Below are 24,835 nucleotides of genomic sequence, written 5' to 3'. Positions count from 1 at the left end.
TGTACGTCTTTGCTTATTACGCTGAGCAGTAACACCTTCACAAATCTCCCTTATCATTCCTTCCTCTGTCTTCTATGATGCTTCCATGTGCTTGAAACTTTCCAATGTATTCAGTACTTGTTCTCTAAATACTTCTATACATTTCTAATCTCATCTGATTTCTCGTTGTCACCATCATTTCACCCTGCTTGGCATTAAACTCCAATCCATACCGTTCCACCATTTTCTCCCATACATTTAGTCTTTCTTGTGCCTCTCTTTTCATTTCCCCAGACCATTAAGACACCTGCTAACACCATTGCTTTCATATTGCTCCTGTTTGAGATCCCACTCCTGCCATCATCTCATCCATAAAGGTTATGGATTGTAGTCTAGGTGTAGGACTTATACCTGCTTCAGTCTGTTTTTTTCTAACTGAACCATTACCAAGCTGTCTGTATCCTCACAGTCACCTGTATATTATTTTGTCTGAGCTTCCTCCTGTTATTATTTGCATTATAAATAGTTATTCAGTTTTGATGATTAGCTTGGTTATAATGTATTACCAATGTAGCTTTGGCAGTAGATGTGGTGTAGAAGGCAGTCAAATAACAGGAAAGAATGGACACTGAGAAAAGTAATGCTATAGAGAAAAGTAACAAATGAAAACATCACAGGGTTGTGGGACGGAAGGAAAGCCATTTCCATTGTTTGTTTTATAATGTATTATGATATTTCACAACATAAACTGGTAAGCTTAACAAAATATGATTGTTTTCGCAATGTTCACACTATTTCTTAAGCAGCAAAGACTAGTTAATGTCGATGTTTGCACGATGAATAATGGGTAGCAACTGACAACGAAGTAAGGGATACTGAACACACTGTTTCTACTTATTGACGACTAGTTATACTAGTTACAGACTGACAGAGGTTTTGTGCATGATGCTTATAAAAAAAAAACCTTGGTTAGTATTAAAACAACAAAATGGTAAGATATTGTGCTGTTAAATTTTAGATATTAGTACAAAAAACAGAAAAGTAAAAGTGGACAAAAATAAAATAAAGGAGAACCTCTCTTGTCCACCCTCGGCTGGTATGCCACTCTGATTGATCAGACTGTGCTTGAGCCGAACTGTCCGTGACTTTTTACCATGGCTCATTACACGTCATGCCATTGTTATGTACTGTATTATTGTTTACAGGTTTATTGTTGTTATCACTTGTCCCTTTTAATGCTCTGTCATCTCTCATATAGTTTGTCACTGTGTTTTTTGTACAGTACTGCACTGTGAAGTTTTTAGTGCTTACTGCTTGATGATTGTATGACACTGTTCTTCTGTATTTGTTACAGTACTGTACATATTTGTTTTACATTGTGTAGTGTGCAGTTGTGTGTGTGTTTTTTCAAAATGTCAGGAGTGAAAGGTAAACAATGAAAAATTAGCAGGGCTATGAATCATTTTAAAAAATTGCCAAGGAACTCAGTGTCAGTGTTTGGATTGGAGAAGAAACCGGAAAGACATTGAATCATTTACAGTGATGATAAATGGTGAAAGCTCTCTTAAGAATCGCAAAACATTAAAAACTTGAACTACTTGACAGTGCATTATGGAAATGGTTTCACCAAGAAAGAAGGAAAGGAATCCTGATATCTGGGCTCATAATAAAAGAAAAGGCAATAGTTTTGCGCAAAAACTAGAAGCCAAAAGTGAGTTCGCAGTTAGCAAAGGTTGGAATCATTGCTGGAAAGCCAGTCACAGTGTGAAGCTTGTTTAATTTTCTGGTGAGCAAGTATAAGTTAATGCTGAGGCTGCTAAGGAGTTTTCTGTGAAATTTCAAGACTTGTCAAATAAAAGGACTTGTTACCTTTCCAAATGTATAACATAGACAATGCAGGCCTAAACTATAAAATGCTGCCAAACAAAATGCTCCCTGCATCAGATGAAACCATGGCAGGAACAAAACTTAAAATAAGTTGGGCTACCCATTGCTCCTTGCAGCAACACATATGGCACACACAAGCTTCCCCTGTTTGTTATTGGCAAATGTAAGAAGTTTGCGGCATTCAAAAACAAAACTAACTTATCTTCCTTGATGGACTATTACTGAAATAAAAAAATCTGCATGGATGGACTGCAGTCTTTGAAAGTCATGGTTTTGTGAAGATTTAGTTCAACGAAGGGTTTGTTCAGTCTGTCGAAAAAGCCTTGAAACAATAAAAGCTCCCTGTTTATGCTCAGTTGTCATTGAATAACACACCATCACAACCATCTGAAGAGGACGTAGTGAAAAGGGACACAAAAGCTATCCTTCTTCCACCAAATCCAGCAATGGATCTGGGAGTCATAGTATGGCTAAAGACACAGTATCGCAGAAACTACATCAGCTCAATTTTAGAAAAGTTCGAAGGAGGTTTTAATGAACTTGAAGCTATGAAATTCCTCACTGTCATAGATGCTTTCCCTACAGTTGCTGAGTCATGAGAGGAACTAAACCCTGACACACTGCGGAAATCTTAGTGTTAGCGTTGATCGGAATTTATGACCAAAAGTGACTAGATCAAACGTAAGCAAGACGATGACATGCAGATAATTAAGAATCTACAAACTGTACAGTCGAATGTCGTGGCCAGTGAAGTTGAGTAGTGGATTGCCTAGTGTGACAAACAACTGTGAAACCATTGAAGAGCTCAGTGACAACCAGATTATTATTGTTTTGGAAAAAAAAAATACTGAAGAAAGTGTGAACAAGGGCTCAGACGATGAAGATGACAAACGACGACGATCCTCCTCCTTGGATTTGAAACACAGACGTCAAGAATGCTTTTGATACTGCCCTTCAGTACATCGAGCAGCACTCAACCACACTACACGTATGTACATTTTGGAGGAACCCTGCAGCTAAGTCCAGAATATCATCTACTACATAAAAAAGTATAACTAACTTTCTTTGTAAGTAATTTTTTAGTAATTTATAGGCTACCTTCAATTTTTACAGTACTGTACATATGTACTTTATGTACAGCACATGCGTGCTATACAGTATTGCTCTTTACTAGTATGTAATAACAACAGCTTTTCTGCAGTTTATTGCAGTGTTTTCACTGTAGAGAGCGATGTACATATGTAGAGTAGTCATTTTTTTAGTTGAGAGATTGTTTACTTTAATGTAAATCCATATTTTTCTGTACTTTTTGATAATCCAACCCCTTTTTTATTCTGACGCATATCCCAGTCTCAAAGATGATGGCTTACAGGGGTTGCACTGTTGGTGGTGAAGTTATGTTAACTAAAAGCTATATAATCAGAAAAATGAGAGGTACTGTGTTATGATTTTCTGTGCACTGGGATTTTCAAAACCTGCCAGTAATTTTCTAGAAAGTTATATTTTATAATTTAGATATTTCCCAAAACAATGTGTTTTTAGTAAAAATACACCTTTTTGGTAACACAAAAACTCTGGCTATGAAACTATAACAGTATAATTTGGCATATTTGCATTTTAAGACGGGAACATTGCTTCAACATGAAAATTTTGAATACAAATAACTTTTGAAATATTAAGTTTTCATAAAAATAAAATGTTTACTTGAAAATGGAGAATGGGGAGAAGCTAAATAAGCTGTATCAATCTCGACTCAGACTGTTATTTGTAAAGTTGAATTTTGACGGCCTCATGGTTACTGGTTTCATAAATTAGGAATATTTCTACATGAGCTATCTATACCAATGTCATAATAAGGCTGTAAGTTATACTGTGATTAATAAAGTTTAGTGAAATGCTGCATCAATAAGACTTTGACAATTTTATGTACTCTTCATGTATGCATTACATGTATAATAGAAAGAAAGAAAAGTGTTTACATATGGAGAGAATTGTAGCAAGTGGAGCTGTTCAGCGATCCCTTTTCTCAACAGTTTTCACATATCTTGCTTATTTTCACACTGTCACATCCATTCTCAGTATGCAGGAGTACCGTACCAATCTCTCTTTAGGAACACCCCTCCCGGGGCTCATGGGTCTCTCGAGAGTTCATACGTGGCGCACACACACGGGGCCCTGAGCTACTGTAGCCCATTCTTCTTTTTCCTCAATGCATTTCCTTCACCCTGCCGTCTCTCCCTACCCTTACTCCTTCCCTGTTGCCCCCTCCTTACAGTCTCTCGATGTTCTGGTTTATATCGACCTGGCTATCCACTGGTTCCCTGTATTGCTTGCAATTTTGTACCTTCTTCCCGTTCTTCCATAGTTTTTGGTGTTTAAGTCCCCGCTTCAGGTTTGACCGCCACTTCTAAATTTTCTGTTTTTAGTGTGAGCCATTTGGGGAAGAACTTGCTCCCTAGCATCTACGGTGTGGATTCCTCTCCCCCATTCCTTCACCTCTCACTTCCCCACTGTAGCACCTTCCACCCTGATAGAACACAAGCATGTGTAGCCAGTCCATGTGATGGGGCTGTTATACCCATCTAGCTGAGTCCCCTGACAACACAGGGATCGTACTACAGATATCTCAGCTGCCCCCTCTCCATGTATGCCAGGGGGCACCAGAACTCCCATCAATGGCCGCCGTGTCAGGCAGCCCTTACTACAATTGGGTGGTGCCCATGGAGAGAGCCCCTGATCGGAGTAGGTGATATCAGGGTGGATGTTTGGCACATGAAGCGCATCAAGCTGCACAAATCTGGCTGTTCTCAAACAGCAGTCTCTTCAAATGGTGAAGGATCATTGAATGCTGCTTCATATGACTGGGCAGACTTCCCTTCCCTTGCTACACCATGACAGGAGGGCCAGACTGCCGCCTTACGATGAAACACTTTCTCAACTGTACTAGGATGGATGGGAACACATTCACCACTACAAAGCCATTAATTTTCTTATGGAGAATATCGAGGACAAGTTTGGTGAAATAGTCACTTAGTAAGACACGGTCAGACTCCCAGTTGATCAGAGCTTCTTCACGGTGTATATGCTCCGGGACATCTAGGAAAACCCCAGGAATTTTTTCATCAAGGAGAAACACCAGGAAAATCCCAGAAATTTTTTAGAATCCTGTGAATTTTTCATTGCTTTATACTTCAGTTAAATTTTTGTAATTTTGACTGGTATGAACTGATAAACAGCAAAATGTGCTTTAGGACGAGGACTATGAAATACTTCATAACAATAAACTACTCCCGGTGAGCACGATGTCACATCAGTTTTCATTAAGTTTGTTTTAGCAGTTGCCTGTGGGCTCACAGGTGTGCACAGTTGTGTATTGTATGGTCACTACCATCTGCCACTTCCAGATACTTGAAGTGCGGATGTTAGCTGGAAAATTTTTCTGGCACCCCCAAGCTACCAGATTGTCGCATGCGCATAGCAGTCTGGGTTGTAATGGGGAGGGGCAGTCTCCACATAAGCCGTGTTTACGTTTAGTGATTTTGCTGTTTCCTCTTTGTTTACACTACTCACATTAAATGAAAACAAAACGGACTTCTGTAGTTTGGAGCTATAAAGTGAATTAAAATACATTCACACAATTACGGAAGGCTAAATATGTTATTAGTTTCAGTTTTCTGATTTTATTTTATTTTCACATTTTTGGCAGTAAGTGGCCTTGCAAGAACAATGAAGTTACTTTTGTCGATTTGCTAAATAAGTGTGGCATTTATTATTCTTTTCCCCAGAGACAGTCCATTCATTAGAAACGAAGTGTTTCATTCCACACTATTGGATAGTTTCAACTGTTCACTGAATTTCAAGTGCACGTTTTCATCTTCTGGCACGTATGGCATTATGTCATAATAAAGAACCAAACACGAGATAATACAGTACTGGTACTCCCGAAAACTGCAAAATTTTTAATATCAGGTTGGGGTCTGCTTCATAGTGAAACTGGACATACGAAAGTGCACTCTAAGCCGAGTTATGCATTTAAGTATGATTTGCGAAATTCCAATGCTCTTGCAGTATCCTATTTCTTCTATGACGTAATGTAAGATCTCTTAATACCAGTTATCATGTCTGCCCATCTGCAGTAACGCCTGTTTCCGGGCACTCTCTGGCAACTGCTGAAACAAATATATTTCTAACAGATCATGTGGAAAATATCTTTCCAAAACTGTTTTCGGCAGATTTTTTTTGTTCTCTGAAGTTCCATGTTGATGTATAAAACCTTTAGTGTTCCAAGGATTGATGTTTTTACAGCTCCAATGGAAAGTATACTGCCACTTATCATGGAAAAAGTGTGTATTTCACCTTGGAAGAAGTGTATTTTCATGTGGGGGGAAAAAGTGCGTTTTTGACTGGGAAATCCAGGAAAAACCCAGGAACTTTTTTTATCCTTGTCCACATATACACCCTGTTCTTGTGTTGTCCAATCCACAGCTCTTCATTCGTTTGGTTGTCTTGGCAATGTCTCAGTGTCTATTACTCCTCACCATCCACTGAATGTGGTCCAGGGAGCGATTTTTCAAAGGGACCTCATCCTGCAATCTGATGAGGAACTTCAGACTAATCTGGAACAACGCGGCGTTCATTTTGTTCAACGTGTGCAGAAGGGACGCAAAGACAACCACACTGATACTGGTGCCTTCATTCTGGTTTTCGAGAGGGATACCCTCCCAGAGGAGGTCAAGGTTTTGTGCTACAGATGTAACGTGAAGCCAAATTCCCCCCACCCCATGAGCTGCTTTCGGTGCTCGCGTTTTGGACATATGTCTTCCCGCTGAATGGTGGACCCTCTGTGTGGTGACTGTGCACACCCACTCTGTGCCCCTGTGTTCCGCCACCTGGATGTGTCAATTTGTCATGACTGCCGCCCCCCTTGCTAGCCGGATTGCCCGACTTACAAGAGAGAAAAGAAGAACCAAGAGTCCAAGTCTCTGGATCGCTTGTCTTATACTGAGGCTCACCAAAAGTATGAGAGACTTCATCCAGTGTTGCTACCTTCAACGTTTGCCTCAGTTACATCCTTTACCCTTCCTACCTCTTCCTTACACCAGCACCCCTCACTCTCCCCTCCTCCTCCTCTGAAGTTCCCTTGACATCCCATCCAGGAGCACCTCCCCGTCCCCAGCAGTAGTAGTGCCCCCCCTTCTTCGGCACCTGCAGGTGATGGGGCTCCCAGGACCCCCCCCCCCCCCCCCCCCCCGGCGTCTCTCAGGCCGGAAGCCTCCTGCCACAACTTGGCCATGAGACGCACCATCTGCGCATTCCAAGGTCGCCTGCTCTCTTTCAGTTCCAGATCGTGCCAATGCCAGTGCCCCCACTGTGCCCTGCCCTCCTCCACTTCTGAAAGAGGAGGAGGAGAACGAAAAGAAGAAGAAGAAGAAACATAAGTTCCAAGACAAGGCTGCCCCCCCCACTGCCCCTGGAGGTGTCATTACCCCCTCGCAACCTGAGTCCGACCTCTTATTTATGAATGTCACCTCATCCTTGTCGGTGACGATCATTGACTGGGTGATGTGACCTGCTCTCGGCTTCTTTATGTGTAACCTGGTCTGTCTCCACATGATCATCCAGTGGAATTGCGACGGATACTATCGTCACCTACTGGAAATACGACATCTTGTCTCCTCCTACTCTGCAAACTGTTTCCCGCCCCATCCACTACTACTACATGGTCCTCTTTTGTAAAGTCCTTACATAAAGACCCTAGGTCCTCTATCACATGACTTAGCCCTGCATTTGGCTTGAAGATGCTGGTGGCCTGGTACGCCGCCCCTAAACTTTCCTGTAACTGAGGGCCTACACCTAGCCTATGGCTACTACCCAGCAGCAGCACTTTCTTCTTCCTAACACTTTGTACATTCCATGATGTTTGATAGATGTCGTTTGTAGGCTTGTAGTTTAGGGAATGATTCGATACCTGATTTTACTGTTATTTGACAGAGATGTCTGATAGTCAGAGATCTTTACAGCTACATCGCATATTTCCCTGTCCACATTTATGACCACATGGTTAATTACTGATGTAGTCATTGTGGTAACCCTTGTTGCACTATTGAAGAATAGGGACATGCCAAAACTTTGAAGGATCTTTATGAAGGTGCTGCTGGATTCATTTATGATATTAGTGTTGATGTTAATGTCCCCACACACAATTATGTTGACCTTTGTACTTGAGGCTTTATCTAGAACTTCTGTTAATTTATTGAAAAAATTGTCCACACTACCACTGGGAGATCTATACACACACAAACTGATTAATTTCTTGGTGATATCAAGCCCTGTTAATTCAATAGCTGATATTTCAAAGTGTTTGTCTTCACTTACTGTACTGAGGCCATGTCTTGATATGAAATGTGTTCCTTTCCTGATATAAACGCATGATCCTCCACTCCTTGAAGCAGTTCTGCAGTAAAAGTTTGCCCTTTCATAGAATGATGATACTACATGTTGGATTTCTGTGTCTCTACACCAGTGTTCAGTAATACAAACTACAGTGCAGTTCAAAGATTGAAACTCAACTTCTAATAGTTGTATTTTATTTTTTATTGATTGCATGTTTTGACGGAGGATTGTTAAGTCTGCGAAATGCCCCACGTTACTCTTTCCAGTGGTTTGTTTTTCTTTGTGACATCTGGTATATGTGATATTTGAAGTGTTAAAATCTTTGTGATTGATTGTTTCAGTATTTTTTAAACTGCTGGAGATACTCTTTAGACGGGGGAACCTGCTGTCTGGATTTATCCTAAATAAGACCTACGTTTCCTACCTATGATAACAGGTATTTGACCATGTGTTACCCGAGATCCACCCCCTATGCTTTCATGAATCAACTGTACCAATCTTCCCTTCCCACTCCTGTTTAGGTGTAGGCCATACCTAGTGAAACCCCATCTGTTGATAGTCCTGACAGGCACCAGAGAAACATGAGCAAAGTTGGCTGTCCTCATAGCCATTCCTAACCCCACATTGATTCACCTCACAGCTCCATCAAGGTGTGGTCGATCATGATGCCGGAACAGCTCAACAAAGTGTACGCTGGTGCCAGAGTCAGGGAAGCTATCTTGTCAGGTCACCACCTATCATATGCCCCATCCCTAGGCTTCTTGGCCTCGGCTGAAGTGTGCTGCACATTTCCTGCTCCATGTTCTACCTGAGGCTCTTTTCCACTTAACTCTGGCAGTGGTAGATACCTGTTTTTGGTGTTGACGATAAAACTGTCAGATCACGTTCTCTTTCTTTCTGTCCTCCTACCAGCTTACAGTAAAAAATAACAATAAAAGTAAAAAAGGTAAAGGTAAATTGCTTGGTTGCTGCACTTGACAGAGTGCTATGCCCACAAATTATATTGCAAAACTCATAATTTCATGAGCACTTTCATGATAAAGGGGAGACAAAGATGTAGAATTCTCACAGCAAGATTCTTTCAGCTTAAAAATGTGAATTACAAACCAAATCGTCCAAAGTCAAAATGGCATATGCTGGATTGTTTCTCAGTGGCTATCGAAACCTAATGAGGGTGGAGCTGGGTCATGTGGCGGGAGAGATGTGCCGCCAGCAGGTCAAACTTGGGACTGGAAAGCTACAGGACGCAGATATTCAAATTATTACGGGGCCCATCTAATGGATTTTACACAAAACATGATAATTGCCTACACGTGATGCACATTTACTTTATTCTTGAACTCACTAGAGCGTTGATTGCAACTATTGTCAGTAAAGGAAAGGTGATTAAAAGTCCTAAATTTTTTTCTGATTTCAGTTCAAACCCTGCCTTATTAGCTAATGTTACAAGGCTAGGTCAGTAAATCATCCGGACTGTTGCCCATGCAACTCCTGAAAAGGCTACTGAGCCTCTTCAGGAAGTATACATTGGTCTGGGCTCTCCACTAATGTTGATCAACTTTGGTTGTAAAAATCCCTATACAAAAGAATGCACTAGTGACACATCAAAAAATTCACAACAATGTATAAATTACTAATTACACTTTTCCTATGTCACTTTAATATTCATGTAGAAGACATTCAAAAACTTTTAGTTCTTAATGCATGAAGAGCCAGACTTTGAACATTATGCCTCACCTTCCAAACAGCAACCCCAGGCTCACAGAAAAGCTATTCCTTTTGCATGTCTGCATACTTTCCATTGGACATCTTTCCCATCACACAATGTTGTAGCGTTGTTACTGGCACGGAAACCATCACAAACGAAGAAATGCGTTAAATTATGTGACAGCATTCATCTTATGGAAGACATTAATCCTTACAAAAGTATGTCCTCCTTGATGCAGTTTACATAATGTACAGGCAAAATTTTATAGCCATAAGTAGTTAACAAAATACTGTTAATTCTTGCTTTTAATAAGTAGGGTTTTCAGAATTATGTCACTTGAATACATGTGGATGGTGCACAGCATTCTGACAGAGTTTTTAGGGGGAAGCAGCTGCATCTACTCAAGTACAACACTTTGACAACTGCAGAGAATGTTTGACATATGGACATGTATAGTGAGAATATGTTCTACTGTCACTGTATGATGCCTGTATTGTCAATTTTAGGTGTTTGTCATTAAGATGAGGCACTTTTAGTGCAGCCTCAATATGTCAGGCTCGAGAATGAACCATTCTGTTTGAAACTAATTGCTAAAATATATGTAATGCCACTGTAACAGATCTGTAATACAAACTTCATAAAATAAAAAGGTTACAGGTCCCAATCAATGAACTGTTGAAATTGGAAAAATGTGAGATACTACATAGTATCATCACGACGTGCAAACTACAGTCAGATCAAATGTCTTGATAGTTGACACGTCATGTGTTTTAACTGATTTCCTCCAACCAGAGCCCTCAACGTCACACCTGAACTGTTCGCAGTTGCCAAACTGCCACAAGATCTTGTCAGTTCATTTCCAATTCCTTGTCTGGCTTTCTTTCTTGATGTTTGGGTCCCAGGTCCTGGGCGTGTGTCTGTAGTTAGTTAGTTTCATATTGCATTACACATGGTAGAAACACACACACGCTGATAACAAAATAAACATTTCATACACAGCACTAACCAAATACTACTGTATTCTTCCACGTAAGATACAGTTTAGTGCCACATGTATTGTTGTTGTAATCACAGAGATCAGCTTACAGTAAATAAGCTTCACAGGACATTGCGTGAAGCAGTTTTTGAAGGCTGCAATTAATTGTTGCCACTAGGTCACCCATAGATAAACAACTTCCTGAAGTGTAATTGCATAGCCCAGTGTTCCTTCTTTTTTTCCCCTAAAAATCTAATCAAAAGACTTTGATTATTATTTTTATTCATTTAATTGACTTAAGTGTAATTTTTTTTAATAATATTTTGCCGCGACATTTTCATCATTGCATTGACTTTTTGTTCACTCTTATTTTCCTTCCTATCATTTTTCTTTTTCTCGTTCAGAGTGTGCTTGTGTCGCCAATTACCTGCAATGAAGTATGGACCAGGTTTGCTCATCAGCTGGTAGTATGGCAGCCCATTTATCCAGTGTAAGAATAGTTTCAGGTAACCAATGACAACAAGAAATTACAGATTGCTTTTACCGCTGAAACTGAAAATTTTCTATCTAGAGTTTGCTCATGGAGGATAGCCTTAAACACCATGAACAAAGTGATCATGACTGTAGATCTGCCACAGGTTGTTGATCACCATTTTCTCATATACATTGCACATCTCGGGGTTGTGATTAGGTTAGGACACGTGTTTAAATTCAGGGCTACAAAATGCCATGTCTGCTTCAGTTCAATCATTGGTCAGTTAAAATCAGTTGTCGACAGAGCATCTCCCATTTTTGCCATACCTTGCGGTGGCTCCAAGTTACACATTAAAAGCACTTGTGAAGTGACCCATTGTGTACGTGTGTCTTCTGTAACCGAGCAGCAGTCGGCTGCGGATGTGGCAAGTGACAACTTCGGTCTCCCGCAACTATTTTACTTCCCCCAGACTTCCTCCATTACCTTCTTTGTAAATGTATCTACTGGCTTCATCACCATATCACTTTCCTAAAATCCTAATCCTTGATTCAGCATTTAAAGTATTATTTAGTTGCTGCATTCCACAAGAGCTAATAAAAATAAATTTCATGATTTTAGTTCTTATTGCTTGCTTTTAAAATCAAACTTCACTCTGCAGTGGAGAAAATGATACAATGAAACATTATGAAAAATTAAAATTGTAGACTCATTCTAAACCCGAGGTCCTTATCAACCAGGCTGATACTACTAGGCATAAACATTTGTTGACATATATGTGACTATAGCTATCCATGTTTTGTATATAGGATTGAGTAACAATAAAGATGCTTTTACCTTGACAATGATCCATGCTTCAATGTCTCAGTGGTACACAGTTGCAGTCCGTCAGCAAGTTCTCTTTTGTTTATTTTATGTGAATTACTCTCATCATTACACTAAAAGTTTCTTTCCTGAAATTTCAGAGGTTGAAGGAAGTCATTCCTCTGGGAGAGGCTCTGATGTTAATCACAGTAAGCTTGGCACACCTGTAACACTACCAAAGGAAATCCAGAATGCTGAGGAGAAGCAGCCGCAAGCTGCAGCTTTGGTTGTTGAAGAAACTGTACCTTCTGTAAATGTTACAAGAAGTTCAGACAGTGCAAGAAAATCAATGGGTCCACCTGATACAGCTAAGGTACCAACAACAAATGAAAGGGAGAGACGCAGGACAACTGGACCAGTTAACTCTCCATCAACACCTGCTGGAAATCCTATGGGAACTGCTCAGAACTTAGGCTTTTCACCATTCAGCCAGGAAACGCCGATAAGGACGTTAATATCGTCAGTCACAGACAATGCAAATGTAACACCCAATAATGGTTGGACATTTGATCCAAATGAAGCAACCCCAAAGCCTCCAAACTACATGTCTACGCCAGAGACACCATATGGACAAGTCTTTAAACCCAACCCTTCACCTACAACCAGGAAGAACTGGAAGAGATGGATTGACAGTATACCAGAATTCGAGAAGCTGGAGCCTGACGAAAAGAAGAGACGATTGAGCACAGTGAGAAAAATTTCAAATACTCTTATAGCTGACATTGTAGCTCTATTTGTAAAGTATACAAGGAAATTCAGGGGAAATGGTAAATATGTTGAGAGGTGATATTGTTTTCATAATGAACATGAGCCTGATTTTCAGGGGGTATAGATGCTTGAATTTGATGCATATTACTAACAATATTATGAAAAGGAAAGTTGCCACTCACTGTACAGCAGAGATGCTGTGTCACAGATAGGCACAACAAAAAGACTGTCACAGATAAAGCTTTCAGCCCATGAGGCCTTCGTCAAAAGCTTTATTTGTGACAGTCTTTCTGTTATGCCTATCTGCAACTCAGCATCTCTGCTGTATGGTGAGTGGCAATTTTCCTTTTCATAATATTGTTACATTCCATCCTGAATTTTCCACTGTTTGATGCATATTACTAAGAAAGAGATGACGAGTACAAATGACTTCAGTGTCTCAGTTGAATGGGACTCTGGGTTCCAGCTGACATATTGTAATAGGACCATGCCATATCAAGTGGTCTAATTTCGAAAATGTTATCGCAACACCATAAAGGATTTTGATGTAATTTAGTGTGGAGATTTACACATTTTCCCGATCAACAGTGGTAAAGTTTTACTGTCACCAATATAATACTTCCAAAAATGATAGTATTTTGTTTGACTCCATAGTGGAACTGTTGAGTGTGCCTCCCTGATTTTTTGGCAGCTTTGGATTTTAAAAAATCTTAAGCAATCTTCATATAAAAACCTGTATCTGGTTCTGCAATGTGAGAATGTAAGCCCTAAAAAATGACAACAAGGTGGAGGTGCATTTAAAATACACCCATATTCCACTGGCACTGAAGTCTAACATCAATTATTATGCTCTGCAATTGTTTAATACCCACTGTGGAAAGTAATATGGGGAGTCCTGTTGGCTAAGATACGAGATTAAGTTAGCAGCAGAACACACACATAAAAGACAGTTGTAATTGTCAAGCTTTTGGGGCCAGTGGCTCCTCCTTTGGGTAGAAAGGTTGAAGAGAAGGAAGTGTAGTGAAGGAAAATGACTGGAGAGGTCTAGGAAAAGGGGCAGATTTCGGCTAAGTCACCCAAAACCGCTGGTCAGGGGAGACTTACTGTACGGAATGTGAAGGAAAATCTTTCCTTTTCATCCTGTACAGTAAGTCTCCCCAGACCTGCGGTTCTGGGTGACTTTTCTGAAATCTACCCCTTTTTCTATACCTCTCCAGTCCTTTTCCTTCACCCATCTTCCTTTCCCTTCAACCCTCTTGCCTGAAGAAGAAGCCACTGGCTCTAAAGGCTTGCCAATTACAACTGTCTTTTGTGTGTGTGTTCTGCCGCCGCTTGGTGAGGGAAAATCTCTGTGTGGAACTGAGACACGAACTCAGTGACAGTAATTAGATTTTTAGTTTACATTTGCTTTTACTTCTAGAAACAATAATAATGTGCAGAATTATACAACTTTTATTGTAAAATTGTACATTCTTTTTTTTTCTGTGTTCAGCCTTTGTCCGAGATTAAGCGCCAGATATGGGAAAAATTTGGAGGCATAAAAATTCCAAGAAAGGTACGTGTAAGGTTGCAAATTGCTATTATCTTGTACACAGTTTTTGGTTGATGGTTATTTTATCGTAGTGTGATATTGAGTAAGATGTTACATATATATAAGGCTCTGCACTTTTAACCTTATGTAATATCTTATCCATCAAGATTGCTTCATGCAAAACATCAAAACCTACATTGGAGTGTAATTACTGATATTAATGAGCGAGAAGTGGCACTCAGGAGATGGGCTTATATCACCATTTGATTATCAGGTTTAGCTTTTCCATTATTTCCTTAAATCATATAAGATAAATGCCGGTGTCATTTTCCTGAGTATTCCATTGATTATTTAGTTCTCCGCCCATGTCCCTTAAGCTAGTTCATCTGCTTTGGTATCAGCATCAGGGTTATATTAAACTAGGACCTTTTTTCGTGTAATCACTATAGTTTTCCGTAGGCTAATATCAGTTTTGAAGACACCAACTCATTGTGTAACCATACAAATGTGATCTTGAAGTGAAGTGGTGGCACAAACATACAAGAAGTTATGCAAACACTTGTCGTTTTGAGCAGCCTTCAAGTTAAATTATTAATCTGCTTTTAACAGTTAAGTTCATCCATATTGATTAGTAAAGAAGTGTGTTAGTGCCTGTTCCAGTTCATATAATTAATGTTCACATTTCCAGACATATTACTCACTAAAAATGAAAAGTTTGTGAGAAGGGAGATCTCATGCTAAAGTTTACATTTTTTGTATGACAACACAGGGTAAACTTACTTCAGATTTATGTATATGCATCTCTGTTCCATTTTTAAGGATATGTGTCTGAGTACTTCTTGTTTGCTAGAGAAATTATTAGAAGTTGTGACTGGTAGGTCCTGCCGAGATATAAACACAACTGTAAAATGCATGTATCTGTGTAACCATTTATGAGGGTTGGAACTTTAATTGTGGCCACTATTTATTTACAGCATGTACAAAATAGATACGTGTTTTGAAGTTTCACTGACCTTCAAAGTAGTCACCAGTATTGTGTATAACCTGTTGCCAGCAATGTGGAAGTTGTAGGATACTCTTAGCAGTGCCAGTTGTGTTGACAGTTCAAGCAGTGCGGTCTATTGCCTGATGAATTTGTAGCAGTTCTGAAGCGAATGCTGTGAAGTGTTTCCTTCAGTTTAGAAATCGAATTGAACATATGAGGGCTTAAGTCAGGGGAGTGCAGTAGGTGGTATAGCACTTAGCAGCCCCATCAGTCAAAGGGGTTTTGTGCAACTGTTGTGACAGGAGGTTTCATTGGGGAAATTGTAGTGGCATGGGAATTGGCGAAGCAAATGGGACTCTTCCATTCTCTTGCAAGGTTTGCTCAAGAGATAGGATTATAGCTGAACAGGAGGAGAAAATTAGAGCCCTTCAGGCTGATTTGGACAGAGCGAGGGAGGAACTGGAGAGGTTAAGGGGGGAGGAGGGTAAACAGTGGTGGGAAGTGGTAGCTGGCAAGAGGGGCCACAGAAAGAGAACAGTGTCTGACAGTTTCACAATTGGCACAACCAATGGATTTGCCTTGCTACCACAGTTAAGTAAGGAAGAGGCTCCAGTAGAAGTAGATGTAGTTAAGATGCAACAGAATTTCACTATGAAACCAACTGTTTCAAAAAAAAGTAGAAAGTGAGAGGAAAGTTGTGTTGCTAGGTAGCAGTCATGGTAGAGGTGTGGGCCAGATTTTGCAGGAAAAATTAGGCGACAGGTACCAGGTCATAAACTTTTTCAAGCCAAGCGCAAGTCTTAGCCAGGTGGTAGAGGATATACGTTCCTGCAAGTGATTCACAAAGCAGGATCATGTGATGGTAGTGGATGGAGTGGGAAACAGTATTGATAGGGATCAGGGCTACAGCATTGAGTGTGACCTGGTGAAAATAGCCTCAGCAACGACCCATACCAGTGTTGAGCTGATGCTCGCTTTCGTGCGGCATGATCAGCCCCAGTTCAACCGCTCTGTCAGGAAGGTAAATATGGAGTTGGATCAGTTGCGTAGGGCGGCCACTCTGTCAGACATTGGATTGGTTCCTGTCGAGGCTATTGATACGGGGGATTTCACAAGGCATGGCCTACATCTCAATATGAAAGGGAAGGGTAAACTGGCAGGGTTGTTACCAAAATCCATAAGGGGGGACACTAGTACTCATGGATGTACCTCTTTTTTAGGCTAATATCAGTGTCCAATGAGAAGTTCAGGCAGGCAGGTGCTAAAGAGGTCCAAAACTCACGAAATTCTCACAACAGGAAAGTAAATAATAATGTTGCCATATTTAACCAAAATATTGGTGGATTAAAGAAAAAAGTAGATTCTCAGAAAAGTAAAATAAAAATAATGTTACCATTTTTCACCAAAATATTCCGGGATTGAAGAATAAAGTAGATGAGATCCTGGTTTGTTTAGATGGCATTGAATCTAATAATGTAATAGATATACTATGCCTGTCTCAGCATCACATTGTGTCTGATATGGAAAAGGTAAATATCAGTGGTTATAAACTAGCTGCACATATGAGTAGAGAGAATAAGGTGGGAGGAGGAGTTGCCATATATGTCAAAAGTTATCACTGTGTAGAAAGCTCAGATACAAAAAAAGTTTTGTCTAGAGCAACATATTGAAGCATGTGCCTGTCAACTTAAACTGAAGGAGGGCTCTTTTATAATTGTAACAGTGTATAGGTCCCTTTCAGGAAACTTTCATTTATTCCTGGAAAACTTGGATGCCTTGTTGTGCTATGTCAGATAGGGGAAAGCAAATTATTATTTGTGGGGACTTCAATGTTGATTCATTGAAAGAGTGTAATAGGAAGAATGACCTGGAAGTCTTGCTCGGTTCTTTCAATGTGACATCTGTCATTAATTTTCCTCCTCGGGTAGTAAAGGACAGCAGCACATTGATAGATAACCCTTTTATAGACCAAGATAAGTTTAAAAACATAAATTCTTGTCCTGTTGAGAATGGGCTTTCTGATCATGATGCTCAGCTAGTTACAGTATATGACATAGCTCCATTCAGGAATACAAAACTACCCTCCAAAGTTGTGCATTCAATTAATGACTCAACAATTAGAAACTTCAGAGAAAATCTTCAGCAGTTAGACTGGGATGAGGTCTACAAGGAACCCGATGCTAATTTAAAATATAACTTATTTCATGATACACTTGTAAGAGAATTTGAAAACTTTTTCCCCAAGAAAGTAGTTAAATCTAATTATAAGAAACTATGCAAAAAACCTTGGCTTACTAAAGGAATAAAAATATCTTGTAACCACAAAAGGGAGAGTAATGACCCAGAAATGGCCAAATTTTATAAAAACTACTGTGCTACATTAAGAAAGGTTATTAAAAAGTCACATTAAGAAAGGTTATTAAAAAGTCACATTAAGAAAGGTTATTAAAAAGTCCAGAAGCATGTGCATCATGTCTGAGATTAATACCTCTGATAACAAAATCAAAACAATTTGGAATATTATTACAAGGGAGACAGTACAACCAAGAGTACAGGATGACGGCATCACCATCAAAGCGAATGGAAACTTGATAAACAACAAGCCGGAAATCAAAAACATTTTGAATAATCATTTTTTAAATGTTGTTGAGAAAATAGGATCTAAATGTTCATTAGAAGAAGCAAAGCAGTTAATGGAAGATGCCTTACCCACACCATTTGATACAATTGAAATTCCAGCCACCTCTCCATCTGAAATTAGGAAGAAAATAAACTCTCTCAAGAATAAAAGCTCACATGGGATTGATGGCATTTCCAGCAGGATAATAAAAGCTTGTTCCCAAGAAATAAGTGGGATTCTTAGCCACATATGTAATAGCTCTCTGAAGCAGAGTATTTTCCCAGATAGACTGAAGTATGCCATTGTTATACCACTGCATAAAAAAGGGGATACGTCTGATGTCAACAGCTACCACCCAATCTCTCTTCTGACTGCCTTATCCAAAATTCTTGAAAAAGTAATGTATTGTAGAGTAGCTTCACACCTTTGTAAAAATAAAGTTTTAACAAAATGTCAGTTTGGTTTCCAGAAGGGTTTTTCAACGGAAAATCCTATATATACTTTCACTAATGAAATATTAAATGCTCTGAGTAACCGGAAGTCACCCGTTGGGATTTTTTGTGATCTATCAAAGGCTTTTGATTGTGTAAATCATGGAATACTTCTAGATAAGCTCAAGTGTTGTGGTATGAATGGGACAGTGCTCAAATGGTTTAAATCATACCTAACTGAAAGAGTGCAGAAAGTTGAAATAAACATTTTACATAATATGCAAAAAACTGATTATTTCTCAGACTGGGGAACAATCAAGAATGGGGTGCCGCAAGGTTCGGTCTTGGGTCCTCTGCTGTTCTTAATATATATTAATGACTTGCCATTCTATATTCACGAAGATGCAAAGCTGGTACGTTTTGCCGATGATACAAGTATAGCTATCACACCCGACAGACAAGAAAAATGTAAAACATGTTTTTCAGAATATCATTAAGTGGTTCTCTGCAAATGGGCTCTCATTAAACTTTGACAAAACACAATATATACAGTTACACACAGTAAATGGAATGACCCCATTAATAAATATAGACTTCGATCAGAAATCGGAAGCTAAGGTAGAATATTCAAAATTTCTGGGCGTATGCATTGATGAGGATCTGCTGAAATGTTTGAGTTCAGCTACTTATGCTATTAGGGTCATTGCAAATTTTGGCAATATTCATCTGAGTAAATTAGCTTACCACGCCTATTTTCATTCTCTGCTTTCGTATGGCATCATATTCTGGGGTAACTCATCATCGAGTAAAAGAGTGTTCATTGCACAAAAGCATGTAATCAGAGTAATTGCTGGAGCTCATCCAAGATCATCCTGCAGACACTTATTTAAAGAGCTAGAAATCTTCACTGTAGACTCACAATATATATATTCACTTATGAAATTTGTTATTAACAATCCAAACAAATTCAAAAGTAATAGCGGCGTACATGGCTACAACAATAGGAGAAAGGATGATCTTCACTACTCAAGGTTAAGTCTAACTTTGGCTCAGAAGGGGGTAAATTATGCTGCCACAAAAGTGTTTGGTCACTTACCTAATAGCACCAAAAGTCTGGCAGATAGCCATATAGCATTTAAAAGGAAATTAAAAGAATTTCTTAATGGCAACTCCTCCTACTGATTAGATGAATTTTTGGATATAGTAAGTGGGTAGTTTCCCAGCCTCCAAAAAATAAATAAATAAATAAAAAATAAAAAAAAATTATTGAGTGTCATGTAATATTTTGTCTAATGTAATATCTTGTATAGACACCTTTTATTAACCTGACACGTTCCACATCATTATGAAGTGTCGTATTCATGATCTATGGAACAAGTACTAATCTAATCTAACGAATAAGTAACAGCTTGCACTGTACACGCTCGAGCATTGTCCTGCAAAATGATGGTCACGTCCTGCTGAAAGTGTCATCACTTCTGTCTCTAAGCTGGTCATAGGTTGTGTTCCAAAAATGAACAGCATAGATTTCTAAACTGAAGAAAACACTTCACGGCATTCACTTCAGAACTGCTACAAATTTGTCGGGTAGTAGACCGCGCCACTGAAACTGTCAACACAACTGGCACTGCTAAGAGTATCCTACTACTTCCACATTGCTGGCAGCGGGTTATACACAATGCTGGTGACTACTTTGAAGGTCAGTAAAACTTTGAAACATGTATCTATTTTGTATGAACTGTAAATAAGTAGTTGCCACTGTTAAAGTTCCAACCCTCATATAAAAGTATTACAATGAGTGATAAATGTGCATCCTGCCACAGCTTAGTTAAAAGTTTGGGATTGGTGCATAGCGGTTGTGCATTGTGGTTTCACTGGGACAAATAATGGACTCCGAATTAGATGCTTTCATGGGTATGTAGGTAATGTTTAAAAGACAAGAAAGAAGATTGTAGAACAAGAGGTGAAAATTTGAACTCTTCAGGCAATTGTTGGTGCTGTAAAAACTGAATGAGAACATTTGAAGGGACAAAAGAAAGTTAGATGTGGGGAAAAGGTAAAAGATAAAAAGAAAAGGGCCTAAAGGGAGTAGTTTAGACATTTCTGTAGCCTGTTGATGGTGAGGATCCTCATTCAGTTGCAGAAGAAAGTAGATTGTAGGAGAGAGTTGATTAGACTTTAAGAGACAGTTCGGAAATGGAATTGCACTGAAAATATAGGTTATAAGACTAGTATAGGCAACTGCTACACAAAAACTAAAATCAAGGCACCATGTCATAAGTATTGTAAAATCTAGCACTAACCATGGCCACATAATAGCAGAATGAGGCTCTGACTAGGTATTTGGTGAAGAGGACCAGGTAACAGTTGACATCCTAGCCAAGAATAATGAATATAGTGACAAGGATTGTCTGGGTAAGCTAGGTACAGAAACCTTACTCACAGCTGTGGACTTTGTCGAGGATTTGCAGCATCACAATAAACCCTAGATGAACAAAGTCATTTCGGGAAGTTAGCTTCCTGTGCAGTGTGCAATTCCAATATTTTTATTACTACCTCCATTATGACAGCTGCCACCCATTCCACATCAAACGGTCCCTTCCCTACAGCCTAGGTCTTCGTGGCAAACGAATCTGCTCCAGTCCGGAATCCCTGAATCATTACACCAACAACCTGAAAACAGCTTTCGCATCCCGCAACTACCCTCCCGACCTGGTACAGAAGCAAATAACCAGAGCCACTTCCTCGTCCCCTCAAACCCAGAATCCCCCACAGAAGAACCACAAAAGTGCCCCACTTGTGACAGGATACTTTCCGGGACTGGACCAGACTCTGAATGTGGCTCTCCAGCAGGGATACGATTTCCTCAAATCCTGCCCTGAAATGAGATCCATCCTTCATGAAATCCTCCCCACTCCGCCAAGAGTGTCTTTCCGCCGTCCACCTAACCTTCGTAACCTGCTAGTTCATCCCTATGAAATCCCCAAACCACCTTCCCTACCCTCTGGCTCCTATCGTTGTAACCGCCCCCGATGCAAAACCTGTCCCATGCACCCTCCCACCACCACCTACTCCAGTCCTGTAACCCGGAAGGTGTACACGATCAGAGGCAGAGCCACGTGTGAAAGCACCCACGTGATTTACCAACTGACCTGCCTACACTGTGATGCATTCTATGTGGGAATGACCAGCAACAAACTGTCCATTCGCATGAATGGACACAGGCAGACAGTGTTTGTTGGTAATGAGGATCACCCTGTGGCTAAACATGCCTTGGTGCACAGCCAGCACATCTTGGCTCAGTGTTACACCGTCCGGGTTATCTGGATACTTCCCACCAACACCAACCTATCCGAACTCCGGAGATGGGAACTTGCCCTTCAGTATATCCTCTCTTCTCGTCATCCGCCAGGCCTCAATCTCCGCTAATTTCAAGTTGCCGCCACTCATACCTCACCTGTCTTTCAACTTCTTTGCCTCTACACTTCTGCCTCGACTGACATCTCTGCCCAAACTCTTTGTCTTTAAATATGTCTGCTTGTGTCTGTATGTGTGGATGGATATGTGCGTGTGTGCGAGTGTATACCTGTCCTTTTTTCCCCCTAAGGTAAGTCTTTCCGCTCCCGGGATTGGAATGACTCCTTACCCTCTCCCTTAAAACCCACTTCCTTTCGTCTTCCCCTCTCCTTCCCTCTTTCCTGATGAGGCAACAGTTTGTTGCGAAAGCTTGAATTTTGTGTGTATGTTTGTGTTTATTTGTGTGTCTATCGACCTGCCAGCGCTTTTGTTCGGTAAGTCACCTCATCTTTGTTTTTATATATAATTTTTCCCACGTGGAATGTTTCCTTCCATTATATTGATATCATTAATTTGAATCCAACAATTACGTTTGTTATTGTCACTGTTGCATTTCGAAATCTTTTCTGTCGTCTTATTTTCCTCTTTCTGTTTTTGCCAGTAGTTTCACTTTGTATTCACCTTCTCCTTTTTACCGTAATCTGCTATACTATTTTATCCCGCCTATATATATATACTCAATAATACGTAACCCACTTCCAAACCATAACCAAATAAATATTTTTTTTTTTGCCGCTTTCAGCACTACCGCCGCTATAATATCCACCGTTTCTAGTTCACAAACAGCTCCTTTCACCTTTTAAACAACCATTTCGGCCAGTTCTAATAACTTTCGCTTTATTTCCATTTCCGTTTTTCCCACATCACTGATCATTTTTAGCCGCTTCCCACGGGTTTTAACGCCATTATTTCTTCGTCAAACAATTGTTAGCCTCATTTTGATTATCTGCCACCACATTACTACTTGTTTATGTGCAACTATACCTCATTCTGTAGTTCTCCAAAAAGTTTTTACCGGACTGCAAATCAAGGTGTCTGAAGTTCAAGTCTTTGTCAAACTTTAGTGTATTTTTCATTTATTTATTATTTTTTTCAGTCACTTGTTGTCTCTTTTGCCTCTGGCAACGATTTGTTAATGTGATAAGTGGCTAGTTGCACCAGATTTAGAGTCCATATTAAACGGCAAATCCTTGCTAGGTAAGTCAGCTATGTGGAAAACGAGCAACAGGACCATCCCTGGTAAATCAGTATTATGCCATGTAGAAATGTAAGTAATCATATTACTCTTACTTACTGGTAATATAGACCCTTCACATAACTGCTAACTTTTGTTGTAAAATAGCTGAAGACAGAAGAATTACAGCAAGAGGAAGATAATACCCTGGCTTCCCCCCATGTAGCAGCACGTCCACTTCACTTCTCACCTGTAGCTGGTACCTCAAAGGACAATCTGCAGAGTGAAAGCAGTCCACAGACTGTAAGTATTTCAAGTAAACTGAATTACTTTGTGATGACATTATCAGACACGTCAAGTGGAAGAAATGTGGTGCTCCATGATTTTAGATCTTATCATCTACATCAGTGCTCGATACTTGGTAGTGGAACTTCTTTGACACAGTAATATATAATAGTGGAACTTCTTTCACACAGTAGTATATACGGTAAGTTTAAAGCACTTCAACTGAAGTTACCTTCTGCTTGCATGTTTATTTAAATGTGTGAGATGGTGATCAGTTCTCCTCTGTATACAAATGAGACCCTGTGTGTCATATAAATTTGCTTCGAAATCCTAGATTCTAACATTTTTCATAGAAACTAGATGTGCTGTTTGTATTTTTATCCCCATTATCTTTCATCAATTATATCAAAACTTCTGCATACTTCTTGACATATTGAGTATTTTTGAATGTTAATATGTGCAATGAAAAATGTAATTTGAACTATGTCGTCGCTTGTAAAACTAGATGTATGCATTTATCCGCAAATGTTGTGCATGTATTTGTTTTCATCACACAAAAAATAATCAGTTGTAAACTACATTTGTACCTTCTACAAATATTGGCAGTAGTATCTTCAGATTCCATGAAAAGCTGGGTTGTCTCTTTATATTCTTGTGCTGTTCCAGTTAACCTTACTGTGTGGAGCATAGGTAAGGGTTTGTTGCATTTTACAACTCTTCATCCAATCCAGCTAATGATAGCTAGAGGAGAGCACAAAATATCATGTAAGACCTAAAGAAATACCCCCTACAGAAACTGTTGTTAAAAACTTAATTATCAATTGCCAAAGCAGTCAGAAAAAAATTCCATTGTTTGAAGCATCCCTAATAAGCAGTGTTCCACACATATTTCTAGGTACATAATTGTTTCTAAAGCTCAAAATTGACAGCTGTGAGATTTTTGGTACAAATATATGTTTGTAGCAAAAGTTTAGGTTAATGGGAAATGGAAGTAGTGTGTTTGTCACAGTAGACAAGAAACTCATGAGAAATTGAAGCAGCATGTGAGGTAGTGAGTAGTATCTAGGGTGGGCATAACTCACAATTCGGTCATCATATCAAATACCAGACTCACCTCCAGTTTTGACACAACTTTCAGGATAGCTCGAGATTGCTGGTACATTTGTTCCCAAATGATAATGTCATCATTGGGAGAGGCTTTGATCATCCGACAGTCAATTGCCGTAACAATATTATTGATGTCGTTAGATAGCCTGTAAAATGATACCAAATGCATTCTTGTAACACAGCTTTGAACATATAGTTTGGAAACCCCCTTCTAGTCAACCTGTATTAAATGTGTTGGCAACAAATACTCCTGACCTCTTGAAGGAAGTACACATTGAAACTGACTGTGAGTCAGCTGTAGCAACAATGATTATCAAAAATACAAAGGGCAACTAAAACAAGTAGAAAGTAGAACCTG

At 39.6% G+C, this 24,835-nt stretch overlaps 1 protein-coding gene across 3 annotated transcripts in view; it reads left to right on the top strand.

Moving 5' to 3' along the window:
• Positions 1-24,835, top strand: part of LOC124620164 (DNA topoisomerase 2-binding protein 1-like) — a 289,518-nt gene that overhangs the window by 223,835 nt on the left and 40,848 nt on the right. For all 3 annotated transcript variants that reach the window (XM_047146853.1, XM_047146844.1, XM_047146837.1), the window contains exons 16-18: positions 12,381-12,967; positions 14,480-14,542; positions 23,254-23,388. In XM_047146853.1, coding sequence (XP_047002809.1) covers positions 12,381-12,967; positions 14,480-14,542; positions 23,254-23,388 — 785 coding nt within the window. The remainder of the gene's footprint in view (positions 1-12,380; positions 12,968-14,479; positions 14,543-23,253; positions 23,389-24,835) is intronic.

Source organism: Schistocerca americana, chromosome 1 (assembly GCF_021461395.2).
Source record: "Schistocerca americana isolate TAMUIC-IGC-003095 chromosome 1, iqSchAmer2.1, whole genome shotgun sequence".
Lineage (NCBI taxonomy): Eukaryota > Metazoa > Arthropoda > Insecta > Orthoptera > Acrididae > Schistocerca > Schistocerca americana.
The sequence above is the reverse complement of the archived record's forward strand: the minus strand, read 5'-3'. Positions and strand labels throughout refer to the sequence as shown.